At 40.7% G+C, this 26465-nt stretch overlaps 1 protein-coding gene across 1 annotated transcript in view; it reads right to left on the minus strand.

Moving 5' to 3' along the window:
- Positions 1-11582: 11582 nt before the first annotated feature.
- EFNB2 (ephrin-B2) overlaps positions 11583-26465 on the minus strand; it is a 43225-nt gene continuing 28342 nt past the window's right edge. Inside the window, exons 3-5 of the mRNA XM_009333353.1 lie at positions 15280-15372; positions 14408-14521; positions 11583-12782 (exon numbers count right to left, since the gene is read on the minus strand). Coding sequence (XP_009331628.1) covers positions 12400-12782; positions 14408-14521; positions 15280-15372 — 590 coding nt within the window. The 3' untranslated portion in view covers positions 11583-12399. The remainder of the gene's footprint in view (positions 12783-14407; positions 14522-15279; positions 15373-26465) is intronic.

Consider the following 26465-nt stretch of genomic DNA (forward strand, 5'->3'; position numbering starts at 1 on the left):
TTTTCCTCCATTTCCACATTGTAGCATTTGCACTTCCTGCTGCAATGGTCTAACCACATCAAATGTTTCTCAGTCTGCCAGAAGGATTGCTTAAAAACACCACGTATTTGTTTCAGTCCTACGCACTTCCATACATTTTTTGGTGAAGATGTGTACGAAGTCAGTGGGAATTACGCCTGTGTACGCTAGAGCTGAATATGGCCCTAGATTTACCGTGTCATCCAGTATTTGTAACAAAATAGCGTTTGTCAAAGTGCCAGGGTGAAGCGTAAGTGGATTTCAAACAGCTGTAGTGCTGCCATATGCTGCCCTTCGGTTAAGCCATGACTTAAAGTTCAGCTTCCCATTTAGAGCAAAAATTGACAGATTCATCTTTTTTGGATCTTCAGAAGCAGTCAGGCTCTTTGCTGTGCCTTATTTATCTGAATCCTTCAGACAGGCGCTGCTGAGCTGACACCTCCCCCTGATATCGGACCCAGCGGGTACCTTGATTTCTTAAAAAAAACTCCTGATGGAGTTCCCTGTCCACCATTAATGAAGTGTGTGGGATCTCAGCCCAAGCCAAAAGCTCAGAGGAGAACTTACAAACGAGCACATTGCCAGTAAGACCTCATCTCCCACTTAGGACACGTGCCGAATCGGGACAATGTAAGGGTCAGAGCTCTCAGACAAGATTTAGGTTGCTTAGGTGGGCTTGCAGTCTCTCTGCGACATGAGTCATGCCCTCCATATTAAAATGGAATTCCCTAAATGCCAGGTTTTGGGATATCCATGGTCCGTCTCTCTTACTGAACAGAGACAGGATAATGCCGCTGCACAAAACTGGTGAGGCTGGACGAGGAGGGTTAGAGTCTGACTCGCTAGACCGCTGCTTCGTGAATTCCGGTAGGTTAGAGGCTTTTCTGGGCAGTGGCTGTTCAGCTATCAAGAGTGATAAAAATCCAGCAGAAAAGAACAACAGACTCAAAATACCTGGCAGGGCACTAACCTGAAATCATATATTCATATCCCTGTTCTGAGTCACACTGGCTGCATATTCAAACCCAGGATTTCCACACCCCTGGTGAATAACCGAAACCAGAAGGCAAATGCATGTTTCTAGAGGCAAGGAGATGACAGTCTGGCTGCTAGCAGGGACCCTTAGTACTTGGGAAAGGACCCAGTCTTTGCTTAAAGTGTGGCCTGTCTACAAAAGACGGATTAAGAATTAAAGCAAATAGTTAGTACAGGGGTGATTTACGTGGCTTGTGAGGAAAAAAATGGATTAAGAGGCCTATTTGAAAAAGGAGGTTTATGTGCCAGGTTGGAAGATATGACAGAGTATTCAGAGAAGTATCTCCCATTAATGTATTATGAAGGAAACATCCTGATTTTGCTGTAGAGAATCATAGGTAGAGACCTGTTAAGCTTTGTGACTGCAGCCAAAAATATAATCCTCTCTTTCTGGATGGGATGCCTAAGAGGTGCTGAGCAGTTTCAAATCCTACTACTATTAATGTAAGCTTAAAGTGCTTATCACTATCCAAGGTGTTTTACAGGAGCTGTTTGCCACAATGCTGTGGACACAATAATTGGCCATGATGGCATCCAAACTGTTTCATATGCAGTTCCTCCTCAGCTCTTCTAAGATTACACTACAGGAAAAAGCCATCCAATCTCGACTAGCAAACTATATATATTTCCCACCTCCCTGTTTTTAAAGGATAAAGCAGAACTAGGGGAGAGTCAAAGTACAGTGAAAAAAATTGTTTGGGGCATGGAAAATTCACTAAATGGAAATAGACTGAGGAGCATGGGTACCATAAGAATGAGAATGAGATGAATGATTTTTTTTTTAAAAGCTAGAAATATGCTAAGAAGTGATAGAACTTAGGAGTTGATTTCTCTGTCTCAGAAGAAAGGAATAGAGAGCGTTTCAAAGGTGGGAAGCTAAAAATTGATCAAAGAAAATACTCTTTCATATGATGTGTGACTGAACTATAAAACTCACCTCCACAGAAAGCCACTCAGGCCTAACATTTAGGAAGATTAAAAAAATCAGAATTTGAACACTGATTAAAAATGCTCAGAGTTCTGATTTTCACTGTTTTGAAAGAAAAAAAACCTTGGTACCCTCAATAGTTATGTTTATCATAAAATAGCTGGCAACAGGTAGGATTTTTGCAAGGGCCATTATTTCAAAAAGACTTGGAAATGTTACCAAATGGATCTTACATTTTACAGTGATTTAATTGCCACCTGATTCATGGCTGTCAATCGTTTAGTAATCAGGGGCCAAATTCTTCAGGGCACTGAAATCAGTCAATTGCATCAGCCAAAAACTCCACTTCAGGTTTAAGAAATCACGTTTGGGTTAAACGCTGTTCTAGGAGCCAGCAGTAGTTAAGTGGAGACGTCAAATAATAAATAGGGAGTATAAGACTTCTCAGACCTCCTCCTGCGACCCAGAAATAGCCTCTCCTGGGAAGCCAGTGCCCGCCTCTGGGTCTGCAGAAGATACTGCTATGATAGTTGCAGCTGTTTCTCCCTGCCTCCGTGATTCTCACCACCCGTGCAGCTTCCAAGGGTTTAATTAAGCCGGATCCTCCTCATTGTTTGTTTCTTGCAAAGCACGGCTGGCGGAGCACTCAGCAGCGGTACAGCAGATGAGCTAGGGCACGTCAAAAGCCCTGGATCAGCCCCCACCTGCCTTCCTTACACGATCAGCCCACTTCCAAGAAATCTTTTGATTTCCGAATGGTTGCTGTCACAGCTGTGTGCAGAAAGCTGAAAGACCGAGCGCCATCGCTCGGAGCTTCGGCCCTGCATTTATCACACGCTCGGTGCCACGGCGAGGGCTGTACGAAACTCCTATCTTGTGCAACATGGAGCAGCTCTTCCCTTTGAGAAGGAACGATCAAAGCGCTGGGGATTGAGGCCTTGCCACCTCCTCTCCGCCTCCCTGCAAAAGCCTGAAAAGCCCAGGGTAATCCCTCACTGCTGGTGACTGAAAGAGAGAAAATAAAATCAGTCCTTATAACTTTTGCGAGCAGGGATGAGGCCTTTCTGGACTGAGGTGTGTTGGTGTTTCGATCTGTCAGTAACGTGACACAACTAAAATGCAACGGTAAGATATCTCTCAAAAAACTGATGCAAAACTAAGTCTCCCAAGTCTCATCTGGATGTTCGTAGGCACTGGTCTGTTAATGGTGTCTTGAGTGAGGGGACGCTGTGGAAACGTTCCAAGCAGCCAGCTACACAGAAAAACAAAAGTGTTGTATAACTTGATAAATATAGTTCTGATGCTATCTTTGAAATATTTAGGCTGGGTGAAAAATCCAAAGGAAAAACGTCTGCTGTTTTAAAACGCAGCACTAGAAGGAGGTGAAGGGGAGCTGGCAAAAGGGATTTATGTTTCTCCTGCAGGAACAATGTCTTAGTATAAATCCCTTGTATTGTGTGTAATCACATAGGTTACACCTACCAGTGGCCAAAGCATCCAGACTTCAGTTTTATCACTGCTGGTCATAAGAGACTGAAAGGACAAAGCTACATAAATAAGCCCCAAGCTGGCTGCCACCGGGCTGGTGCACCGACAGTAAAACCAACAGCACTTTCTGCTTCTCAGTATTGAGCTGACTTAAGGAAACAAAACAAAACCAAATATCAGTTATTCACAAAAGTCACTCTGTCTTTCAAATATGCTCACTCTATTTTGAGCTGCACACTAATCACTGTTTCTTAATTCTGCTCAAATGATGCCTTCGAAAGTGAACTGCTTACAGTTTTCTAAAAGAGATTTTAATAGATTTTTTTTTTAATTACAAGAAACAAGACAAAATAATCTGAGATATTTTTAGCTTAATGTATTGATGAATGGAGATGTAAAACCAACGAGATCGAAATGAGCTATATTTAAATTGCGTTTAGGAATTTTACTGCATGCTATTTTCCCTCAGATATAATTGAATAAATACAAAAGGAAGAGATAAAGACACATAAAAATTCAAACTAAAGCTAAATGGAAAATAAGGGGCTTAGAAGAAAACACACTCTTGGTACAAGGACTGTTCCTGTGTTCCATCAGAACATTTTTTTTTTCATGAAAAAGTTGCCACCAGCTGAAATCCAGAGCCAGTCATATAAAAGGAGGAAAGCCTAGGGCAACATTTGGAAAGAAACTTTCACAGTGAGCAACAAAAGCTTTGTCCAGAAGTGAAACCTTATCTGGGAAGATACGAAGCCCCAGAAAGGGCTTTGGGACTAACAGGGCTGGCGTACTGAGCAGGTGATCGGGGCATGGCATCAGGGTATGTGATAAACGGGCTGAAGGAAAGCAGGCACCATTTTCTCAATAGTGGAAATTCGAGAGAAGACCTCCAGAACCAGCAGTATGATTCTCTACAGTTTGAACACTGTTTTGAGGCCTAGAAAATTCACATGTGCTTTGTTGGTTATGTACAAAAAGAAAACATAGCATGTAATGAAGGAGTGTGAAGCAAAGGCAGCACATGCAACTGTTTTTAACTCTTGCATCATCATTTGGGTTTTCCCAAATCTTGAGATTTTTCAGATTGACACACAAAGAGTTCTTTTGCATCTTCTTCTGCCTTGTGGCCTCACATCCTCCAGTATTTCTTGCGGTGATGAAGGCTAAAATGCTATTGCTTCTGAATAATTACTAAATTGTTCATGTGATCATATAGTTCCAGCAGCTGAGTTTAAAGAAAGCCAAAATTCGGTATTTTGATTGAATTATGAGATTTGGAAACACTGGGAACGTGACATGGGGGGATGAACAGATAATGTAATAACAGCGGAGAGCTGACCTGCCGGTTATGCATATGGAATAGACTTGAATGCAGGAGTAGGAAGGAATGAGTTTAAATATTAGAAGAGAGGACAAAAAGACACATTAAAATGTGAACAATTTTTATTATAAATTTGCTAGTAATCCAACCTACTTTTAATGAACAGATACAGCAAATTGCTGAAAATGTTCAGTAAAATACAAATTACGATTTTTATGGCATTTAATAGCAGTCTCTTATAAAAGCGTGTCATTGTTGGTATGTTTTTGAGTACAGTCTTCATAGTATTCAGGACAACACTCTTATAAAGCACTTTCTCGTAGCTAAGAGGTATAATACAATCTGTATGAGTATTGCTTGTGCATGTGTAATTCTGAACCGTGATAAGTAGGATCAGACATCAAACTGATGCTAATTTATATCCACTGAAAGTCTGATCTAGAAGCAACCATTCTCCCACCCTCAATGGATTCCCCATATTATTAAATTAATTACACTTCTTCAGCAGCCTAAGAGCATGAGGCTCTGTCAATGCACTTAGGAAAACACAAGTCCTGTTCCAGAGGTTATGGCAACTATGCACAAGGTTCTCTGCTGTCTAAACTTTTAATAGTCCTACAGTTTTTCAATTCTTGCAGATCTTTGATCTCATTTTCACAGGATCCCAGCTTGCAGAAAACACTGAGTTCTGGTCTCAGTTCTCCATCCCATGTAGGTTCTTTCTCCTCTCGGTGTCTAGCAGAACAACCTGGCCTGATCTGCTCACCTGTTCAAAACAACAGCCAACACATCAAATGCTACGCTTACTTGCCTTTCATCTGTCAACATTTTTCTGCTGCTTGCTGTTACCTGCTTTCCACCGAAGCCGTTACCAGAGCTGTAAAGACCCTGTCTCTCTAACTACCTCCAGAGCTGGGCCTGTCATCTTGGTCTGATTTCTCCCCAGGGTTTTGTCATTACAGATGTCCCCAGGCCTCTTCCTCAGGAAGTCACTGCCCTCTCACACACGTTCCCTCTCCTCGCCTCCTCCCTCTGCTCCACAGGCCTTTCTCCAGGAACTGCCACCTGCAGCTCCCCCTCCTCATCCTCACCGCGAGTGGGCAGGCTTTTGCCCCTGTTTCGCAAGAGTCACCAGCCCCCATTTGCCAGCACCTCACCCACCATCGGCAGATCCAGGGCACAGGCAAGGATATCAGCTGCACGCTACTTCCAGTAAGCGCTCCAGTTCCACCATCAGCCCCATGATTTTATCTGTAGGATGACTCCTATGGGTTGCATTATGCCTTAATTAAGCATCAAAGTATGTCCGTGAATCATGTGAAGACAGGTATTATTTTATTTCATAGATGATAGCTCAGTCAGCTGAATCCAGCACTATTCGGATTATGAATGGCACAATCACGAATACACTGTGGTATATCCTCCAACACTCATCTTCTTCCAAAACAAATATTACTTGATTTGTGATCTGATGCTTCGTGTAATGACATGCCAACTATATAATGAGTATGTTTGGTGTTTTTACACCCTGGGTTTTTTCCCCACCAAAATTTCTGTTGTGGCTGAGAAGATGGAGAGTGTCTCTTAAAACGACTGAGTTTTCATTTTCCTTTATTTTGCTAACCACTACACAATTTTAAGCTTTTTTGCAAAAAGAAAATTTACGGTGCCCATGGAATCAAAACGAGCATGCTGCTGACTGAGTGAGCATTTGATCAATGCATCACAGCAAAGCTAAAGAGAAAGGCTAAAGAAAGAGGTATAACGTTTTAAACCTAGGCAGTAACATTGTTACGCTTACTTTGTGAAGCACTATTTTATGTAACAGATCCTTATTCCACTCTGGATGGATAACAACTGTGAATTATAATTTTATTTTCCACTTAGTGGAGCCTATTGACTTGGACTAGTTCTTGCCAGGGAACCGGTTTCGTAATAAAGGCAGTAAATTCTGATTTTGTGCTTGTTTGATAATTAATAGTGCAGTGTCAGCAGCAGTGCAAAATGCAAGTATGATTTTTTTTTCCCTCTGCAAGCTATAAAAGATGGGTTATAAATCAACGACTTTATGCTGAGCATCTAAGGCACATATCATTTACTAAAATGAGCTTAGCAGACTCAGTGGAGGTTCCGTTATGTTTGTGAAGGTATGTGTGCAGGGCTCTCCCGTTAACCCAGCATCCTTGTCCCCAAGCATAATTATACAGATACAGTTACACTGGCAACCATTTTTCCCCCCCAGTGGAGACACTCTTTATAGCAACACTGCTTTTCCCTTATTGCTAAGACAGTGCCAAAAATAGGTGTGTGGGGGTGTCAGTGTACATGCTAGTTATAAATATATATAATAATATATGTTTATTATAGATGGAAAAAAGAGGCACAGAAACGAAAATGCCATGTAAACTTGACACTATCGAGTTATTTTTCTTACCACCATCTTCCAGTATTTACCAAGGCCTAAAATAAAAACAATAGCCTTAGCCTTAACTAAGCTAGAGTCACAGCTCTAACAGATGGCTCTATCAGGCAAGCTTTTAGCGTAGAGCAGACCTGAGCACCTCACAGCTATTAACGATGCGGGGACCCTCACGACAACCCACTGAGATGAGCAAGTGAAATTCCCCCGTGTGCAAGCACAAAGCGGGGAGTGAAGTCTCAATCCAACCAAGTATGCGCGTGCCTCCGAGTACGCAAGACTACCTCCTTTGAAGTGACTTACAGCTGTAAATGCAGGATTAGGCCCAAGTGATTTACTGAGAAGTCAGAGGATGCTCACAGGCTCCACCATGGGCACTTATGCCTTCTGCTGCACAAAGGAACTCTTCCAAGGACACCTGTAGCAGGGTCAGGAGGTGAACCTAAGTGCCACTGTGTGACTTTCCCTCTAAGGTCAACTTCCAGCACAGATTCTGTAAACGGGACCTGTAAAATCAGCTCCATCACAAGCAAAAAGCCATGCTAGCCCAACCGTTCCACAGTCCCTAGGGCTTTCTGTACGTCTGGTTTCAGAATACTGGTGCCATTGCAACACATACAGTGCCTTTGCCATACAGTCATTTTTTCCCTGATTATTCAGAAAAGAAAAAAATAATTTGACAAATGGGAATTGCATGACCAATACTATGAATAACCAGCTGCCTTTCTTCAATGAAAATTCTATGACAAATTGGCATCTGTTGTTAAAGTGACAAATGCATCTTTCCCCTCTGTAGACCTTCCCACCTGTTTCTCCATGGATGATCACGCCATTTATGCGCTGCCAACAAACTGAAAGGTGCTTCACTTTCAGGGTGACTGGGCTTTGTCAAAAAATGAAGGTATTATTTATTAAACGAGAGAATCGCTTATCCTAGTGAATATTAGCGCAACGCAACCACAGATCTTGTATTAAGGCTTGTGTCACCTGCACATGTTGGCCCCCATCTCCCCCAGCTTAAGGCGCAGTAAAGCAGGGAGAGGATGACGCGTGGCCCCGCTGAAAGAGCCACGCAGAGATGTTTTGACTTTGCAGCATTTCTAATCCTTCGACCATTCTCCCAGCGTCTTCCACCTCCTGTCCCTTCTTGCTCAGCCCCGCCACCCCTGGCTTGCCGCTCCCCCTCCTCAGGAGCAGCAGTGACAGCAACAGCGCCCAGAAGGCTTCAGGTGTATTTTTCTCTCTGACTCTGCCCACAGTGTAAATCCACCCCACATGTCTGGGAATTATTTGTGCGGTTATAATCTCACCTCCCAGATCATCCAGGCAACCTGTCTGAAGCTCACTGACTTCCAAGGGCGTAAGACCCCCATGTGTTTTTTAAAATCTGCTGACATACGTAAGAAAGTCTGGGAAAGAAGTAGGTTAACAGAAGTCAGTGCACTATAAGGAGCTTTATTTCCTATAAACCACTAGCAATCAGGGCGGAGAGATGGGGGAGAGGAGAGAAAGAGAGAAGGGAGGGAGGGAGGGGCAGAGGGAGGCAGGCTTGGTGGCCTCCCTTTCTTATTTATTTTCATCTTTCAAAAAAGAAAAAACAAACACAAAACAAAAGAAGAAAATACTTAGAAGGCAAGGTTTCCATAGGAAAAAAATATTTTATTTTTTTAAGAACAAATTCAGTTTGAAACAGACGTGGAATGTGATTTTCATAATTTTCATTTTCTGGGAACTAATTGCAATGTGGAACTAAAGCAGACTTCAAACTCATGACCGGCTAGTTTTAAAACAGAACGAAACAAACAAACAAAAACCAAAACAAACAAACAAAAAAAAAAGAAGAAATTATTTATAACTCAAGCATAATACTGTGTTACTTACAAACTGGACAAAGAAATTCTTAAATAAATATTCATGGTACACAATTTCAGCACAAATATGCGGCAATTTGGCAACCTTTTATACCATTTTTTCCTCAATACAGTGCAAAGGGGAATGACACTGCCTTTAAACAAGCTGTAGCTAAATACATTGCAAAATTCAAATTTTATACAAAACATCTTGCTCGGACTTTATAAAAAACCAACATTGCTCTATATACACAATCTGGTTAAGAAAAGCCATTTTTGTCTTGTTTTCATGTGGGTTTTTTTTATTATTTAAAAAGGTGAATAAGGCTACTGTAACACCCCAAATCCATATACAGTAAATCTGAACCTATTTACAGCATCTTCACTTAGACATGATGGTGCAAATTCCAAGTCGGGTGACTAGGGATGATCATACAAGCAAGGCATTTACAGTAACTTTTCAAAGCTGGACCAACGTCAAATAAAGGAACAGTTGGTAGATTGTCATAATTCTGCACCAGACACAAAACAGACGCACAGTACATTTTTTTTTCAGTTGGTTGTAGGTTGCTCTTGAGTAATTTGTCTGATTTTTTTTTTCACAGTTTAGTACATAACTAGAATGTAGCCAACTGATGAACCATAGATTTGATTTAATAAAGATCAGTATCAGTAAACCCATCTTTTCCCTTCCTCCCCCTCCCCCAAAATAAAATCTTAATGACTTACAAGAGAACCTTGTATGGATGGATTCACAGAAAGGAAGGGTTGTTGAAAAGAATTACATATGTACTGTAGTTAGTCACCATGGTAACCTTCCACAGAACCATGGGTTGGGATTTTTTTTGTTTTGTTTCTCTCTTTTGGACCAACATCCCAACATCATTTTCAGGTTCAGGAAACAGAGAGAGTGATCGTTTCTATGACTTTTTTTTCTTTTTTCTTTTTTTTTTTTTCTTGCAGGTGCTCACCGGAGGTCTGAGAACCCCAAAATGCTGTTGCTACATTTTCTTTCTAAATCAGAAAGCAAAGTGTTACCATAGTAACATGACTATGTTAGAAATGTCTATTTGCATAGCACATATAAAAGTAGAGTTTTTTTATTTCCTCCCCAGGGTGGGAGCTTTAGGGGAATAGCCATGCTAAAGAGAAAACTTTAACCTGAAACCCCCCTCTACGAACCTCCATGAAATCTACAGAACACATCAGCCCGTAAGGCAAGGGAAAACACAACACAGAAAATAAATGCCGGCACACCTTGTAATTGTTCAATACATGATGCAGTAACATTGACTTCCTGATATTTTGGGCCTTATATTTCCTAGTTTTCTCTTATGAGATGCTTTGGTTTTATTTTTTAATATGCTCCCATTGTTATTTTTGGATGGCTGATGTTTTTCCCAGAAGCAGTTTCCTTTTTTAAAAAACAAAGTGTGTGTATATATGCACATATGTACACATATAAACATATATACGTGTGTATATACATATATACACACACACACACACATATATGTAAAATGGTGACAAGTTAAGACTATTTAATTGCCACAAATGAATTTCACATCTTCTGGTGTAGATTCTGTGCAATCTCAAAATATATATTAGTAAAAAAAGCAAACAAAAACAAAAAAGTAAGAAAGAACTTACAAAAGAAAAACTCTCACTTTATATCCCTTGTGTTCTATACACCTATTATAAATAAGACATATCTTCCCTCTCCATCTCAGTGTCATAATTTATTTTATTCTTACGGACTGCAAGAGGTTTGCCATATGTGCTTTAACTTTGCAACAGAGCACCAATGAACGGCTGTGTCAGTCACAGTACCTACACTCACTGTGCAGGGACAGCACTGCAATAAACCAAAGTGTCAAAAGGCTCAGTCAGAAAGAAATGCCGTCTTACTTTTAGAGGTGAGAAAGGTGGTTTGTTGTCGGGTTTGTTTTTTTTTTTTTCACAACTTTACCAGTGATAGAGTTACAGCTCATTTGACCCGTTGGCTTATAATCATCTTGGTCAGATTTGGCTCTCTGGTGTTTTCTTAAATGCTTTCCCTGTGTTTAGTATAATGTGATAGTATAGCAGCTGAGTCTGCTTAAAAGTCATCCAAAGCAGACTACGTTTTCGCTACAGCTTCAAAGCTGTATATTTTATTGCCAGTACCACAACAGCCCTGCCCTAATATATCCTCAGCGGCCTGCTATTGTCTCGTCCTCTCCAAGCTTGTTCACTTACTAACAATACCCCTTTGTTCTACTGTATTGAAGGTACTATTTTTTCTGCACACTGGTATTTGATAACCATGAATTCCTTCAAATGCAGCCCTAATCCACTGCGCGTGTTATTGTGCCTCCTACTTGCCTCTTAAAACTTAGCATACCAAAGTGCTGTGCTACCTAAACGTTTGTTTTTTTTTTTTTTTTTTTTTTTTTTCCCGCTTTCATTTTTTAAGGAGGAGGTTTTAAAACTTAGCATACCAAAGTGCTGTGCTACCTAAACGTTTTGTTTTTTTTTTTTTTTCTTTTTTCTTCCCAGCTTCTATTTTTGAGGCAGCAGTATTCAATTGCAACTGCAGTCAGCCCTTCCCTCCACCACCCAGTCCTGCTCTTGACTTTGTTGACAGCCTAACTTTTTGGCTGGAAGGCTCCTTACTATCAAACACAATTTCTATAAATGCATTACCCATTCGAGTGAGGCTGCTGTAGCAGATGGATGGAGCGCGGCTCTCCAAACATTAATGTTCCATTAGTGATTCAGGAGGTGGAGTGAAAGGAAATCTCATGTGAAGGATGGCAGAGCCCCGGATAACAGAAACAAATGGAACAGTGACGGACTAAAAGCAAGAGAACTTTAACAAGTCTTACTTAGACACCAAGGTCTGTGTGACAAATCCAGTACGCACTGAGAGAGACACACAAAAGTCAGAAGATTGCATTTCAAGCTTGACATATCCTAGAGCACCTTCCCAGGATGCCTAGAGCTATTAACATCCACGGATCACTCCATCTTCCCTTGGCTTTCTTATGTGCCTGAACGCCCGCAGCACATGGCTTTGAGGATGATGAATGTAACAAGAGTACAGCAATCAGAATGGGCATCTTCTACATAAAAGTCTTCCAGCTTTTAGTGAATACTTATTCACCGAGATAGGAATTCTACAGACTAGGTAAGCTGTCCAGCTTGCATCGGCTCCCGGAGAAAGAGCTGTCGCCTTCTCCGCCCCTGTGCTTGAGTCAATGCTAGTGCACAAGGTGTCATCACAAACCCCAACAGAAAGCATTTGACCAGTGAGTTTCCTCTATGACTCAACTGTACCACAGAGTTGGTTGTGTGTTTCTCAGACCTTGTAATAAATGTTTGCTGGACTCTGAGGAGGCATCTCTTGAACTATGTACACCGGATGTCCATAGTCGCCGCTGACCTTTTCATAGTGGGGGCAAAAGACACTGTCTGCAGTCCTTAGAGGAATGATAATGTCACTGGGCTCAGAACCATTGTTGTTGCCACTGCGTTTTGGGGTGGCTAACGTACTAAGTGAGAGAGTTGTCGTGTGTTGCGGGGAATGCTTCCTGTGTCTTCTCCGGTACTTCAACAAAAGAACCACCAAAGTGATGATGATGACGATGAAAATGATGCACCCTGATGCAATCCCTGCAAATAAGGCCACCTCTGAACCCAGTATACTGGAATGCCCAGCCTTACTGCCATCTGTGCTAGATCCTGGAAAGAACGGAAATACAACAGACAAAAGTTATTGCCATCCTGTGACCCGTTTATGCTGCTTTAAAATGTGTAGAGTAAGCAAGACTGGAAGAATTAACTGACAGCTAAACTTTGACAAACCAATTACCCTGTTAGATAGCTAAATGCAAACAGCCGAAGTCAGCAATCAATATTAAACAAGACTTTGTGTCTGTTGGTCTCACTTTTGTGCTGCTTCCAAACCACCCTGTTTCATACATCATCATCCATCACGCAGCGAGGACTGGCACTGACAAGGCAGCCTTTGATGCACACCGCATCTTTTAACAGATGCTGGCCAGCCCCGGGCAGCAGAGAGGGGTGGGATAGGACTGCGAGGGGAAAATAACACAGGGAAATGACAATTCTCAGGACAACTGGTACTGTTCAGTGTCACACCATTCTTCTGCTATTTTATCTTTCGCATATTGATTTAAGTTTAACCGTCCTTAGTGCCTCTTTACGTGGACTCCTCTGGCTCGCACATGAAGCAAAGGAGCTTGAAGCAGTGTGGGAGATAGGCAAAACAGCTATGCCATATATCTGTTTGTATTAACTTATATTTACTTAAAACAACACCACACATTTAGTAGTCGGAAAAAGCTCACGTGCTGAACAGCCTATTGAATATTTGGTGCCATCACACTATCATATTATTTGTCACAAAAATTAAATGAACGCTTGCTTGACACTTTCTCACTTGAAAATTTGAACTGACTTCCTTCTCTTGATGCTGACTCACAGGTGGAAGAATGCTGCAGATGCCACGTCCACGTAACTGAATTTTTCCTACTGGAACCTCCGTAGGAAACGGCTGAAGCCTGCCCAGTGACCACCATATCAAAGATTCATTAGCCCAGTAACTAATGACAGAGCTAGCAAGGAAAACTTGTAGCCATTTTTGGGAACCCCAGAATCAACTGTCAGCAAATTCTGCTTTGCAGCATTCCCAATTCACCAAATTTTTTTCTTCTGGAGACCTTGGGTCTTAAGAGTTAGTTTTTTTCTTGTTCACCTAATGTCTGAAATGCATCCTGAAGATATTTGTTTGGAACCATCTGTTTATCTTGTTTAGATAATTATTTAAAAAAAAAACCCAAAAAACACAAACTTTAAATTTAGTGAAAGACCAGCCATTCATGTGTAGATTTTATATGGTCAGTTAAAAGATCAGGACATTAATTATAGATGCCTTGAAATAAACCTTATAAATGGCTGTCGAGAACCACTTGATAATGTATTATACGGGAAGAGAAAGACAGAAAGACTCGCTCATCTGCCAGAGTACTAAAAGTAAGGCAGCATTTACCATCGTAAAGCTCCTTAGCAAATGTTCTATCCAAAAACTTTCCTGTAAATGAGTGATATTCTCACAAGATGTAATTAACTTCTACTGCAGAGTGGAAGAGGGGAGAGAGCAGCCGTTGCCAAAACTCGCAGCTCCCAGACACTATCCACCAGAGCATCGGAACTGGCTTTTGCTTCATCTCAGTATGAAAACATTTGTTCTTCTGGCGCTTTAATGGTAAAATAAAATGCGTTTGGGGACAAAGGAGGAGACTCCGCCAGAGCCCTGTCCCAGGCACGAGTCCCACCGCACCTACCTGAGTGGTCCTTCACAAACGGGCTGGTGGTGGAACTCTTCCCATTGGTACCAGCCTCCTGCTCGGGGCGCTTGGTGGGATCCGTGTGCCGGGGCAGCCCCGCCGAGTTGGGATCTGGGGGAGAGAAGAACAACTCATGCAGCTTCGGTGCTTGATGGTATGGAGCCTTGTAAGCCGGCTCTAGGTACCTCGTGAGACATGAATGGCTTTGAACAGAAGAATCTTTATGCAAAGGTCTGGGAGATACAAGTACGTAATTTTCCTTTTAAAGCAAAATGGTTATATTAGTTATTTCAGAGGTTTAAATTGTGAGGCCATCTGCAGAAACTATAGGGACTCCTGTAATTGGCAAGAAAAGCTTTGCAGATGACATTTCAGTTTAACTGAAGAAGTTGATTGACTACTAAACCAACTTCCACTTAGAAGAATAATTCTTTCTTCCTGCACAATAAGTTATCTATATGTGAGAAGAGACAATGAACAAAAACCTCTCTGTAATCAGAATTCGTAACAAGCAAACTATAGAAATATTAGCTTCCCTCCTTTCATGTATTTTAAATAATTTTGAACAGCAGAGTTGTGGCTTTTGTTTTTAAAATAAAAATAAAAATGACTGAAACACACTACTCCCAGGTGCCCTTTCCTTCTAGGGATCTCTCCAATGAAGAGATCTTATTACGCTAACCCTCCTCCTGTAGAAATCTGTCAGTAGCCGAGGAAGAGAAAATAGGCTTTGCTTTCAGACTATAGGGGAGGAATGACCACACTAGACTCGGTTGGCTCTCTGCTCTACACCGCTAAAAGAAGCCTGAAAACTAAAAGGACACCGAGACTGATCAAAGTGATTTCATGAAACAGCAGATGGTCTTTACCTTGTCCAACTTTCATGAGGATCTTCATGGTTTTTGTCTGGCACACCCCTCCCTCCTGGTTATCCAGGCCCTCCAAAGACCCATTTGATGTTGCTGATTAAAAATAAAAGAAAAATAAAAAAATAAAAATAAATAAAAATCAGGAAATCAACAGGCAAAGTGATGTGAACATGAGTGTCTGAAAGCAGAAATCTTTCAATCTACCAGGGCCTGTTCTTGTTGCTCAGGCTGACCTATGGAAAGTTGTGAAATGTTGAAAGCCAAAGGAATGAATACATTGGTAAGCCATACAATATATACAAATGGAGGAATGCGTTATCAAGGTTTCAAATTTACCCAGCAACCTTTTTTTCTATGCACAATTGACTGACTGACTGACTTGGATGAAAACACAGCACCTTGCTAAAAAGTGATGGAGTCAGCTGAAAAGGAAGCCCTGGCAGGCTCAGAGGAGCAAAGCACTGAAAATTCACCCTTTTTCTCCCCCCCAACAATATCTTTATAATCACCATGTTACACCTGCTTCCTCTATTACAAATCTCCTGCTGGAAGAAGTGAACGCGCACAAAAGACCCAGGTGAAAGCTGAGATTCTGCACTGATTGGAAAACCATTTAATATTTTAAAGTACAATCTCACTTTTCTCAGCATTGAGGAGCCTCCACAGGGGCGGGTGGCGGGGGGGAATACGCTCTATTCTCACGGAAACCTTTTCGCTCGTACAAACAAATGGGTGCTTTCCCCTGCATTTATATTGTTCTCGCTTATCTAGGCGCTGGCTGGAACCGCACAACCCTGCCGCAAGCTGATGCTGCAATGAGATTTGTGCACAAGGCACAACTCCCTTGGAGAATCCAAAATGTTGAGTCACGGTCTAGGGGTGCGCCGCCGCTGCCGCCCGAGCCAGCTGTTGGTTGCCAACCCTAGGGGTACGCCGCCGCTGCCGCCCGAGCCAGCTGTTGGTTGCCAACCCCCAACAGCTGCTGGAAAACTATTCGGCATCTCCTCAGCCCTGGGCATCGCCCCCACTCTGCACCACGCCACGCCAGGCACCCGCCACGTCGGCGCGTGTGCTGGTGCCCCGACCATGACGGCAAAGCAGGCACGTCCACCAGCGGTGGACTTTGGCTTCGCTATTTAGGAAACGCACGAGGGGTTTTCCCACCCCAGTTGTCCCGGGGGTGCAAATTTCACCATCGTTTCTTGGAGCTGTTTATCCAAGGCCCAAAACGCACGTACGAGTGGGTGCACGCACACACACCGGCACCGGGCCACCAGCTGGAGAAAACAAATAGAAAATGGGAGATAACGGAGCTCGCTGCTTGCCGTGGCTGTGGTAAACTGCTTAAGCAGCACTTTCCTGCCTCTGCCCCTCTCCTTTCAGCTCAGGATCTAATTCAACCTGGGCTTCATACTGTTCAGATCTTTGTTTTTAATTCTCGCTCCTTCTCTTTCGCCTTCCTTGGGGGTTTTCTTTCAAATGCAGCCTATGTATATTTCCTTTTTCCTTCACAATGTCTTCCCAGCCCCATGGCAGTATTTTTCTTGCTCTAATCTTCTCTCTAGCCGTAAAGATATAAACCCCATACCGCTGAACTCTGTTTCCTAGCCTTTGATCTACTTCTTGTTTTTGTTCCACTTCTGCCTCTTTTGTGACTAACTCAAATTACAGCCACCATACAAACTTCCCAAATTGTGCTTGCTTTTCCTAAAATTCCCTTCTCCTCATACGTGGTCCCTCCCAGTTCCTCCTCTTGTTCCCTCCCCCCTGTAAAAACATGACAATGGCCGTATGTGCAACTACTTCTTTTTTACCCAACTTGCAAAAAAGACTTTTTAAAATATAAAAGAGCACAATGAGTAATTTAAGATAAAAGCCGATCTGAAATGTGCCACTGAATTGCCAAGCTCAGAAAATAATGGAGACATATAGTTTTGTTTTCTTTTGTTTTTTTCCAGAGGGAAAAAAAATCAATACTAAGAACCAGTTCTGGACATAAATCAAATGTGTCTTTGCTGAAAGTGTTTTTTATGACCTATTTGCCAATGTACCAGCACAAGGACAAGGGGAAAAAAAAACAGTAAATAGAAATACCAAAGCTGAGCATCAACTGAAAGTACAACTAATAAACACTGACTTCGTCTTGCTATTCTTTGTCTTGGCTTGTGCTATTCTTCGTTTGTTTTTTAATCGAGGCGATGGGGGCTCACATCTCCTTAAACACCTTCTACTTGATTTTAATTGAATAGAGTGCTGCTTCTTCTGCACATCAATGCCTTTTTATTCTTTGAAGGCCTATCCATTTAACCCACAGAGCAGGAGACCTCAATAAGATGCAGAGGATGCAGTCTGACCTCAGTACAGAATAAGAAAGTAAGACGGCAAAAAGAACGCAAGATTACTTCAAATACAGTCTCCAAACGGGAAGGCCCAGATGTACAATGAGTCTGGTTGTGTGCCTACGCGAGCGCAATCTGCCTCGCTTGCTTGCTAAAAGAATGCTTTCATAGCTTTGATGTCAGATGAATGAATTTGCAGAAGTATTCACTTTTTCCACAGTTCTTCAAGGGGTTTTTGGAAAGCCTACATTATAGCTCAGAGTATAGACTGCTACGTCCCGAGGAACAGGGAATTTTCAAAGAGGAGCATTTCAGTGACAAAGCAAAGTTTCCATCTCAGCTTCTCCCTGTAATTAAACCGATGATTACCCAAGGCCACTGGAGGAAATTATTTTTCAAAATTCATTAAGACTATCGAAATACAACCTCACACATCCCTAGTGTACCAGGAAAAAAGTGGGTAGTTTTAAACACATCGTTTCAAGCTTTGAAAAGCTGCACGGAGAAAAAGAAGTAATCTGGGACATCAGAGAAAACACAGTTTCATACTGCTAATGCCCTTTGACAGTTTAGTGTGCAGACGTCAAACAAGGGAGCAAGTACAAAATATTCCTCAAACGCTTGCCGCTGCCTTTCTATACGGCTCTCCAAATGAAAATTGTACCCGCTATCATGTATGCTCCTCCACCCCACTCACACTTCTGCAGGAAAGTGACCCTGTACCAGGAGCTCTGCTCACGCTGAAAGGATGTTTCAAAAAAAAAAAAGTGTCTGTGATAGGAGTTTTGGGTATAAACACAGAAACACAACACAAGTTTCTTGTGTCTAAAACGGAAATGCTACTCTCCGGTGTGTTTATATGATTAAGTTTTAGGCCTTCCATCCAGTTTATTTTTATGTACATACATATAAAAAAGAACAGGTTTGTGGGTTTTTTTATATTTAGGTCTAAAGATGGATATATTTTAGAAGCAATTACTCACGCATGAACTACCCTACATGGCCCTGTGCTAAGACGACTAGATACTACTTAAATGTTAACATTAATAAACACAATTAATGATTAATGTGAAGTTTCTCATTAGTATTAAATACTCTCAGGATCCCACACTTCACTTTGTATTAATACAGTAACACGCAGGAAACCAAAAGTACGTACAATGTTGTTGAACAGGTAGCAGAATGTTTTTAAACCTTTTGATGGATAGGTACCTCTGATTTTCTGAGACCTGGCCTGTTCCAATGGTGTCAATTGCAAAACTAAAAATTACAGTCAAAAGCACACTAAATTATTCAGTCAACAGTTTATCCACACCTACCAATAAACACATATAATTGTCCTAAAATCTCTATTAATTTTAAGACTTTCTGACAAAATCGTAGTAATTTATAGGCAATGTTTACAGCAGTCAGTCTAAAACGATGTTTGAGCTCCGTATACACAGACACTGTGTGTCTGCATTCCTTGAATACAACAGCAGCTGCCATTTTATAAGGAATATAAGTTTGGGTTTTCAACTTTCAGAAAAAAATGACTCGTTATGAAATTGTGGTTAAGAGTCTGCTGATACATACTTACTTTGCAGAAGATAGTATACATTTTCAGTTTTGTAAAACACTGCCTTAACATATCCTCTCGCTTACACAAGAGGAAATGAAATTATTCAGACCAAAGATTTCATTCCAGCTCTGCCTTCCCCTCTTCGAAATATATAAATTATTAAAAAACAAAACAAAACAAAACAAAACCAAAAACCAAAACACCTGGAACTCATGTAAATAAGTATATGATGGTTTACATTTATTTGCTTTTAAAACTGCACAACTTGTTTATTGTGCGATATGCATTAGTCATAAATGCAGAGGCAGGGAATCAGTGAGCAAAACAGAGTCAGCTGACAAGAATAGTTCCTGGCTATGATTCTTATACAGTCCCCATGGAGAGGAAGTAATATTACATTTTAATATGTCTTCATTTGGTTGTTATTACGCTGCCTCCCAGGAGGAGGCTAAGCCACTGCATGGATCTTGGCTGTTTTCAACCTATCAGGTTGGTAACATTGTTCTCATCAGATGGAGAATTAAGCTGCTGGATTTGTGCCTGTATATAGCTTTTCATTCACAAAGAGATTAGAAATGAAGGCACAGTCACAAAAATTCAACTTCCTTCACTCCTAAAAACGCACATTACAAAATGAAAAAATGCCATCACAATTACTTAAAACAAAACACCAGCAGACAAAAATCTCAGCCTCTTAATTCTGCCACAATTATTACCCATACTTTTATGTTTTAGGATTAAGAAAAACATTACCTACTTGCAAATTACATGTCATATCCTTTGAACCAACACTTTATAACACATTTATTTCTAGAGCTTGAATATGAAATGGACTACATAGCTGAAGAGAGAAATTATGATCGTCATACTTAATTTTCCTGTGAAAACTAAATGGACCCTAAACCACAGACTATAGGAATGAATGAGTGATGTCAACTGATGGGCAAGGGCAAAATTGGTTTTGTACCCCCTTAGTGTGCTGGATGATACAAGCCATTTGGCAATGTATCAAAGACACATCTTTGACGAGGTCATCAAGAATTAATTGCTGCTGGTGTGGATCTGTTAACAGAAAAATGAGAATTACAGATTTCTTTGGGGTAGATCAGTACTGTCCAATAGTAGGGATTTACACCATTTTTTCCTTAAACGCTGCTTGAATTCAGCATCAGAAAATAGGTTTCTCAAAATCAGAGCTAAATAAAATTAAAAAATCCTACCCATCTCCACTTTTCCCCAGCTGTGCTTAGAAAAGGAATGGAAAAGCCTAAACAGCAGCAAAAATCCACAAAAGCTTTAGATCCAACAGTAGTAAGAAGTTATTCTTAAAGCAAAGCTGGACTTGATCTCATATGCACTCACAGGATTACTAAGTGCATGTAAAGCTTTTGAGGGCTTTTTATTTTATTAAATAATAGAACACTATTTTGGCCAGGCATCGTGTGTTTGTGCTCTGACTGCTTTCATCTGCTTTTGGTCCTTTTAATGACTCTCTTAATAAAGCACCGAATAAATAATTCTTCTTTCCCATAAATTACCTAAATTTATGGGACAGGTTTAAGAACACCAGAAATCACACACTGCAAAACCACAAATCACAGATCACAATACAGAGGTTGTTTCTAGACCAGCCAGGGATGAAGAACAAGGCAGCTGAGGTAATAGAGTGTTTTAATTAAATGAAATTAATTCCCACCCCCCCCCCCCCCCATGCCAGATCTGCATGGAGATCTGAGACAACCAAAAAAAATTGTTCAGGCCACTCACCAAAGAACAGGTAGCTTGGCAAACACTATGTTGGGCAAGCTGCAGAAAATTTAGAGAGAAGATAAATATACTAATTTCAACTACTAGTAACTAACGGTTTACCCTTGCTTGTAGTGACAAAAAATGAGACTGATGCTGAAACCTTCACTTTTTTAAAAAAATGAAATTGTCTTCCAAAATTTAACTATCAGCGGTCCCACACCTGGACCGCAAGTGCTAAAACTTGAATGCATTATGAATAGTTGCACAGACTACTGTCAACGTGTTGTCTGTGCTTCTATCTACAGACTGGAGACCTCCTCTGTTTAACTCTTTGTGCTTGAACAATAAAATCACGTCCTAACTTTTCTACTGATCTTACTGAGACAAAGAAAGGATCTTCAACAAAAAAGATAAAAACCTGCTGAATTTGCTCAATGAATACAATATAGGACACCGAGACAGTAAGGAAAAATCTATTAAAATGGTTTACCAATAATTTTGCGTTTCTCAGACCTATCTGGTTTTTTATTTGTCCTACTTGCAAAGTCAAGGTGGCAGCAGAATTTTGAGGAGTTTCTAAACCTAAAGACCATTCAGAAACTCTCATTCTCTCAATCTTATTCCACATATTTCTTCAAATTAAGATAGTTTTTTTTCCTTAAACTAAAGCTTATGGAGTGTTTATAAATACTCTTGAAGCCAGCCTTTTTTCCTCTCTATCCACACATGAGGCAAAACTTCCATGTGAAGGAAAGGAACAGAATTCTCCCCTCTTCTTTTCCACTTCTTATCCTTGTTGTTTTTTAAATTAAGTCCTATGTTGTATGTCTCAGGATTTATATCTAAACAGGATCCACAAATTATATTCTGCACAGCAAGTAAGCAGCAATGCCCTCCCCAGTCAAGCTAAAACCAGAACAAAATGAAGTAAAATAAAAAACAGGCCTCTTCTTGCCTGGAAGAAGGCAAAAGCTCTGCAGTGAAACTTTGTGATTCACTTTTCTAACCACTGCTCTAAAATGTATCTTGTCCAAATGTGAATGGCGTGACTTGTGGTACTTAGATCAGACTCATTATATAGGGGTCTTTATATAATTCCCCATAGAATTCTCCACTTGTTTTCGTATTCAAGAAAGGGACAGATTTTATTACTGTTTTAATTTTTTTTGGGGGGGGGGGGTGCAATGTGAAGGACACAAGCAAGACAGAGACAATCAGTTCTGTACTGTAATATACCTTGGTACATACCAACCGTTTAATTCCAGGCACACCTCTGGAAATCCATAGACTCTCCTTCCCACATCTCATGTCGTCTGACTGAGAAGGACCGCCCAAGTATTAAATACAAAACAGGGAGAGAGTTCTTGTAAAGTTTCCCCCCTTTCCTACATTCAGAATGATTCTCTTCATTCCAGGGAGATGTGGCATCACACAACAAGAATACAGGTGGTAAAAAAAAAAAAAGCCCTTTATGTCAACAAAGTCTTTCCATAAAGGGAAAAAGAGACAGTGAGCAAGACAGAGTTGGAAAGTATCAAAAAAGCTGCGAGCTCCAACTGGTTTCTGCTGCCTGTAATTTTAAAAACAGCACCACTTCCATCTCTGGGTTAAGGAATACCACAGCTGAAGTGTACTAAACTGAACTATTTACTGAATTATTATCCATTACAGAAGGTCACAGCATCCACCCACCCATGACAAAATCCTACTTGCTTCACTGCTGTCAAGTGTCTCTACTCAAAATTCTCTTGGAATGATTTAGAGATCATACCAAAAAAAAAAAAAAAAGGCATCTCAATACTGTATCACTGTGAATGACAATTTAAGTCTTTCATTACAGTTAAGCATTTCTAAAAGCATTTCAGTTCTATATTTCACATACTTTGAGAAATGTTGTCAGATAATGATCTACTGCACACATGGTTGCTTCTAGTTTACATAAACAAATTATATATTTGTGAGCAGTGAAGTAACTGTGGCAGATGTAAGCCCACTAATTATGATGTATTCAGCGTACATCAGAATGTATGCATCTAAAACAGATTACTAGCTAGTTAACTTCACCAACCACAAACAAGTATTTTACGAAAGTTCATCCTTTCTCCCCGCACGCTACTGGCAAAAGCCTCTCATGGATGGGGAGAAGTATCTCCCCACTCCCACAGCAAGCTTTGCTTAACAGTTCAGCTGAACAAAACTAATAGAATTAGCTAGCATTCAGGTTACACTGATTGTTGCTAATGACAAGCGGGTTTGCTGGAAACAAAGGCAGAAGCTTTAACGTTAAATGAGGACCTATTTTCTGTATCATACAAACTCAACACCACTCTTCAAGGATGTTCATTTGCCTTGAAAATCTCTCTGGTTTCTGTCTGTAGCACTTGGATAAGAAAGGGTTATAGTGAAAGTTCATATTAAATAAATAACAAATCTCTTGCTCATTCTACTGTCACTAATTGCATGCAATGATATTAATGACCCAGTAATTGCTATACGAGTAGCACTGGAGTGGAAAACATCGTTTTGAGGCAGAGTTCATCTCTAGGTGGTAGGACTTCACCAGTGACTGAGTTAATGCCTAGTGACAGTTTAGAATATAACACTGTAGATGAGAAAATGTGCCAGTCTCATGGTTATAACAGTTTCGATGGACATGACGTTATTTGCTTTGACCACACAGAGTCCAGGAGTAACCCAAATAAAGTGCCACAGTGAGAGTTTGCCCTATAGATGAACCTCATTCCTTTCGGGGAGATACTCTGTACTATAACAATCTAAAGCAATTTTCCACATGTTTGCTTCAATAAAAGAATACCTTCATCTCCTGCTTTTACATCAAGCACAAAAAAAGTGTGCTTTATTGCAAAACACAAAAAGCTATTTACATCATCTGACTATCCTTCAGCAACACAGAGTTTGGCACCTTACTACTGAGATCAATTATGATACTATTGGATGACTGTGCACTTGGCAAAGATGATCAGAAGTTAAGCACTGTTTTGATTGCAGTATGCTTATGTTTGTGTTTAGAACTTCAAAACACCCATGGAGTACAACTTAATGAGGGAACATTGCTGAAATAAAGCAATCTGAATTTGCAAGGTGCTACAGGACCTCTAGTTCAAATACTCGCCATAAGAAGTTAAGGGGTTTAGCTTCTTCAGAAATTATCACGTAGGCACATCTTGCTTCATTTTAAGAAACTCCGATGGGACAGGTATGTTAATCCTCCAGTGTTTGGAATTTTGAAAAGTCATAACTAGGCAGGAGAACCGATACGTTTAATAATGACATTCATACAGCTTTTAATATTTCACCAGTATAACATTATTAAGCTCTTTTTTTTTTTTCTTTTGCAACACAAATTATTCAATGAATGCCTTGAATCTGCTGTGGCAGCCTCTGGACAGCAGATGGAATTGAGATTCAGCACAGGCTGGGGCCAAACAACTGGAAAGCAGCTTTGCAGAAAAGGCACTGGGGGTCCTGGTGGACGCCAAGTTGACCATGAGCCAGCAACGTGCCCTTCCAGCAAAGGCGGCCAACAGCCTCCTGGGCTGCATTTGGCAGAGCACTGCCAGCAGGCAGAAGAAGGTGATCCTTCCCCTCTACTCAGCACTGGTGAGGCCACAGCTGGAGTGCTGGGTACAGTCGTCCCCAATACAAGACAGACATGGACTTACAGGAGCAAGTCCAGTAAATGCTCATGGACATGATGAAGGAACTGGAGCATCTGTATAGTAGAGGCTGAGGACTTGGGAATGTTCAATCTGGAGAAGAGAAGGCTCAGGGGGATCTTATCCATGTGTGTAAATACCTGGTGGAGGGAGTAAAGAAGGAAGAGCCAGACTCTTCTCAGTGGTGCCCAGTGACAGGACAAGAAGCAATGGGCACAAACTGAAATACAGGGAATGCTGTTTAAACCTGAGAAAACCTTTTTAAATGTGAGGGTGACTGAGCACTGGAACAGGTTGTCCAGGAAGGCTGTGGAGTCTCCATCTTTGGAGATATTCAAAACTCAGCTGGACACAGTCCTGGGCAACTTGCTGCAGCTGAGCCTGCTTGAGTAAGGGCTTGAGCAGGGGACTAGATGATCTCCAGAGGTGCCATCCAAACTCAACCATTCTGTGATTCTGTGATCAACTGCACTGTTGCGGTCTAACGCATTTACGTGCTAATACGAAATACTTGAAAAGCAAATCCTTCTCGGTTTCCCTGGCAGGATTTAGATTCAGATTTCTGTTTCTCTCACAGCAGCTCAGTGAGCACATAAGGACTAGTCTACTGCTGCGGTTTAGTTATTTTTGCTGTCTTCATCTACCGAACAGAAAACAGATAAATCACGCTAACAAAGATCCGAACATGATTCTTAAAACCAGCATTACCAGCTTAACACGGACTCTTCTCCAAGAACTGCTAAAACTACCTTAAGCCTAATCCTGCTTTTACTCACAGAAATATTTTCATGATTTCCTTGGGAATGAAAAAAAGCAACTGGAAGACTGCCCATTAAGGCTTAGTTTTAAAGTCTGATTTATCAGAAATAAATCCTTAAATATTCTTCCTCCAAAGTTTCCAGGATTGACTAAAGTCAGGAAAGAAAGTCCAAACTGGCATTTAATCCTGTTTTTCAACCATTTCAACTCTGTGTTTTAGCTAATGCTGTTCTCAGACAAAAGTCATTTCCCTCCAATCCAGCTACGTAAAGACTTTAATGAGGCAAACAATTTCAAGTATTTAAAATCAATTTCATTAAAGCCTTTATAAATGCTTATGCAGTTCCTGGTCTTCTATTTTAGGACTTAAAATACTGTAATATGTAAGATATAATACAAGCAACTGTATAAAATAAAGACTGATCATCCCACTTGATGAGATAAATGCTCATCACCAAACTTAGGTACAAAACGGAAGTTAAATGTCTTTCAGCATGCTAGTGTGCTTCTACGTTTCAGTTCAGACAGATACTTTCCTCATAGCATGGCGTGTCTCCCCAGTACACACCCCCTTGATTTAAACTGTTACTCATACCCTGCATATAAAGCATAAAATACACGCTCAACCCAACCACCTTCTGCATGTAGTCCTATTAAGGATGTATATGTAAATCTAAGAAAGTATACAACTTGTAGAAGACCAGGGTTTAAGCTGTTTTTTGCAAAGCACTTCAAGTGTCTCTTATTGCTGATATGTATACTATATAAAGACTTCTAAGTGAGAATATTGTATCTTTCTTTGTGAATGTACTGTATTTCCAATATTTATAAATTGTTTATAAGGAACTAAAAAAAAGAGAAAAATAGTGACTAAAAAATATTAAACAGCTTCCTATGAAATTTTAAAACTTGTTTAATTCCTGAGTATTTCCTGAATAATTCTTTCTTCCAGTCTGAATAATTATTCTTCATTTTCATCTGATTCCATATCCATTTGGAATACTTGGGGGGGTGCGGGGGAGGATAAATGTATTTTTTCACAAGATGCCATCAATTAACAAACTGAGCATTCCTATCTTTCATTTCCTTCCCTTAGGAATA

This window comes from Pygoscelis adeliae, unplaced genomic scaffold, assembly GCF_000699105.1.
Source record: "Pygoscelis adeliae isolate BGI_AS28 unplaced genomic scaffold, ASM69910v1 Scaffold48, whole genome shotgun sequence".
In the NCBI taxonomy this organism is placed as follows: Eukaryota; Metazoa; Chordata; class Aves; order Sphenisciformes; family Spheniscidae; genus Pygoscelis; species Pygoscelis adeliae.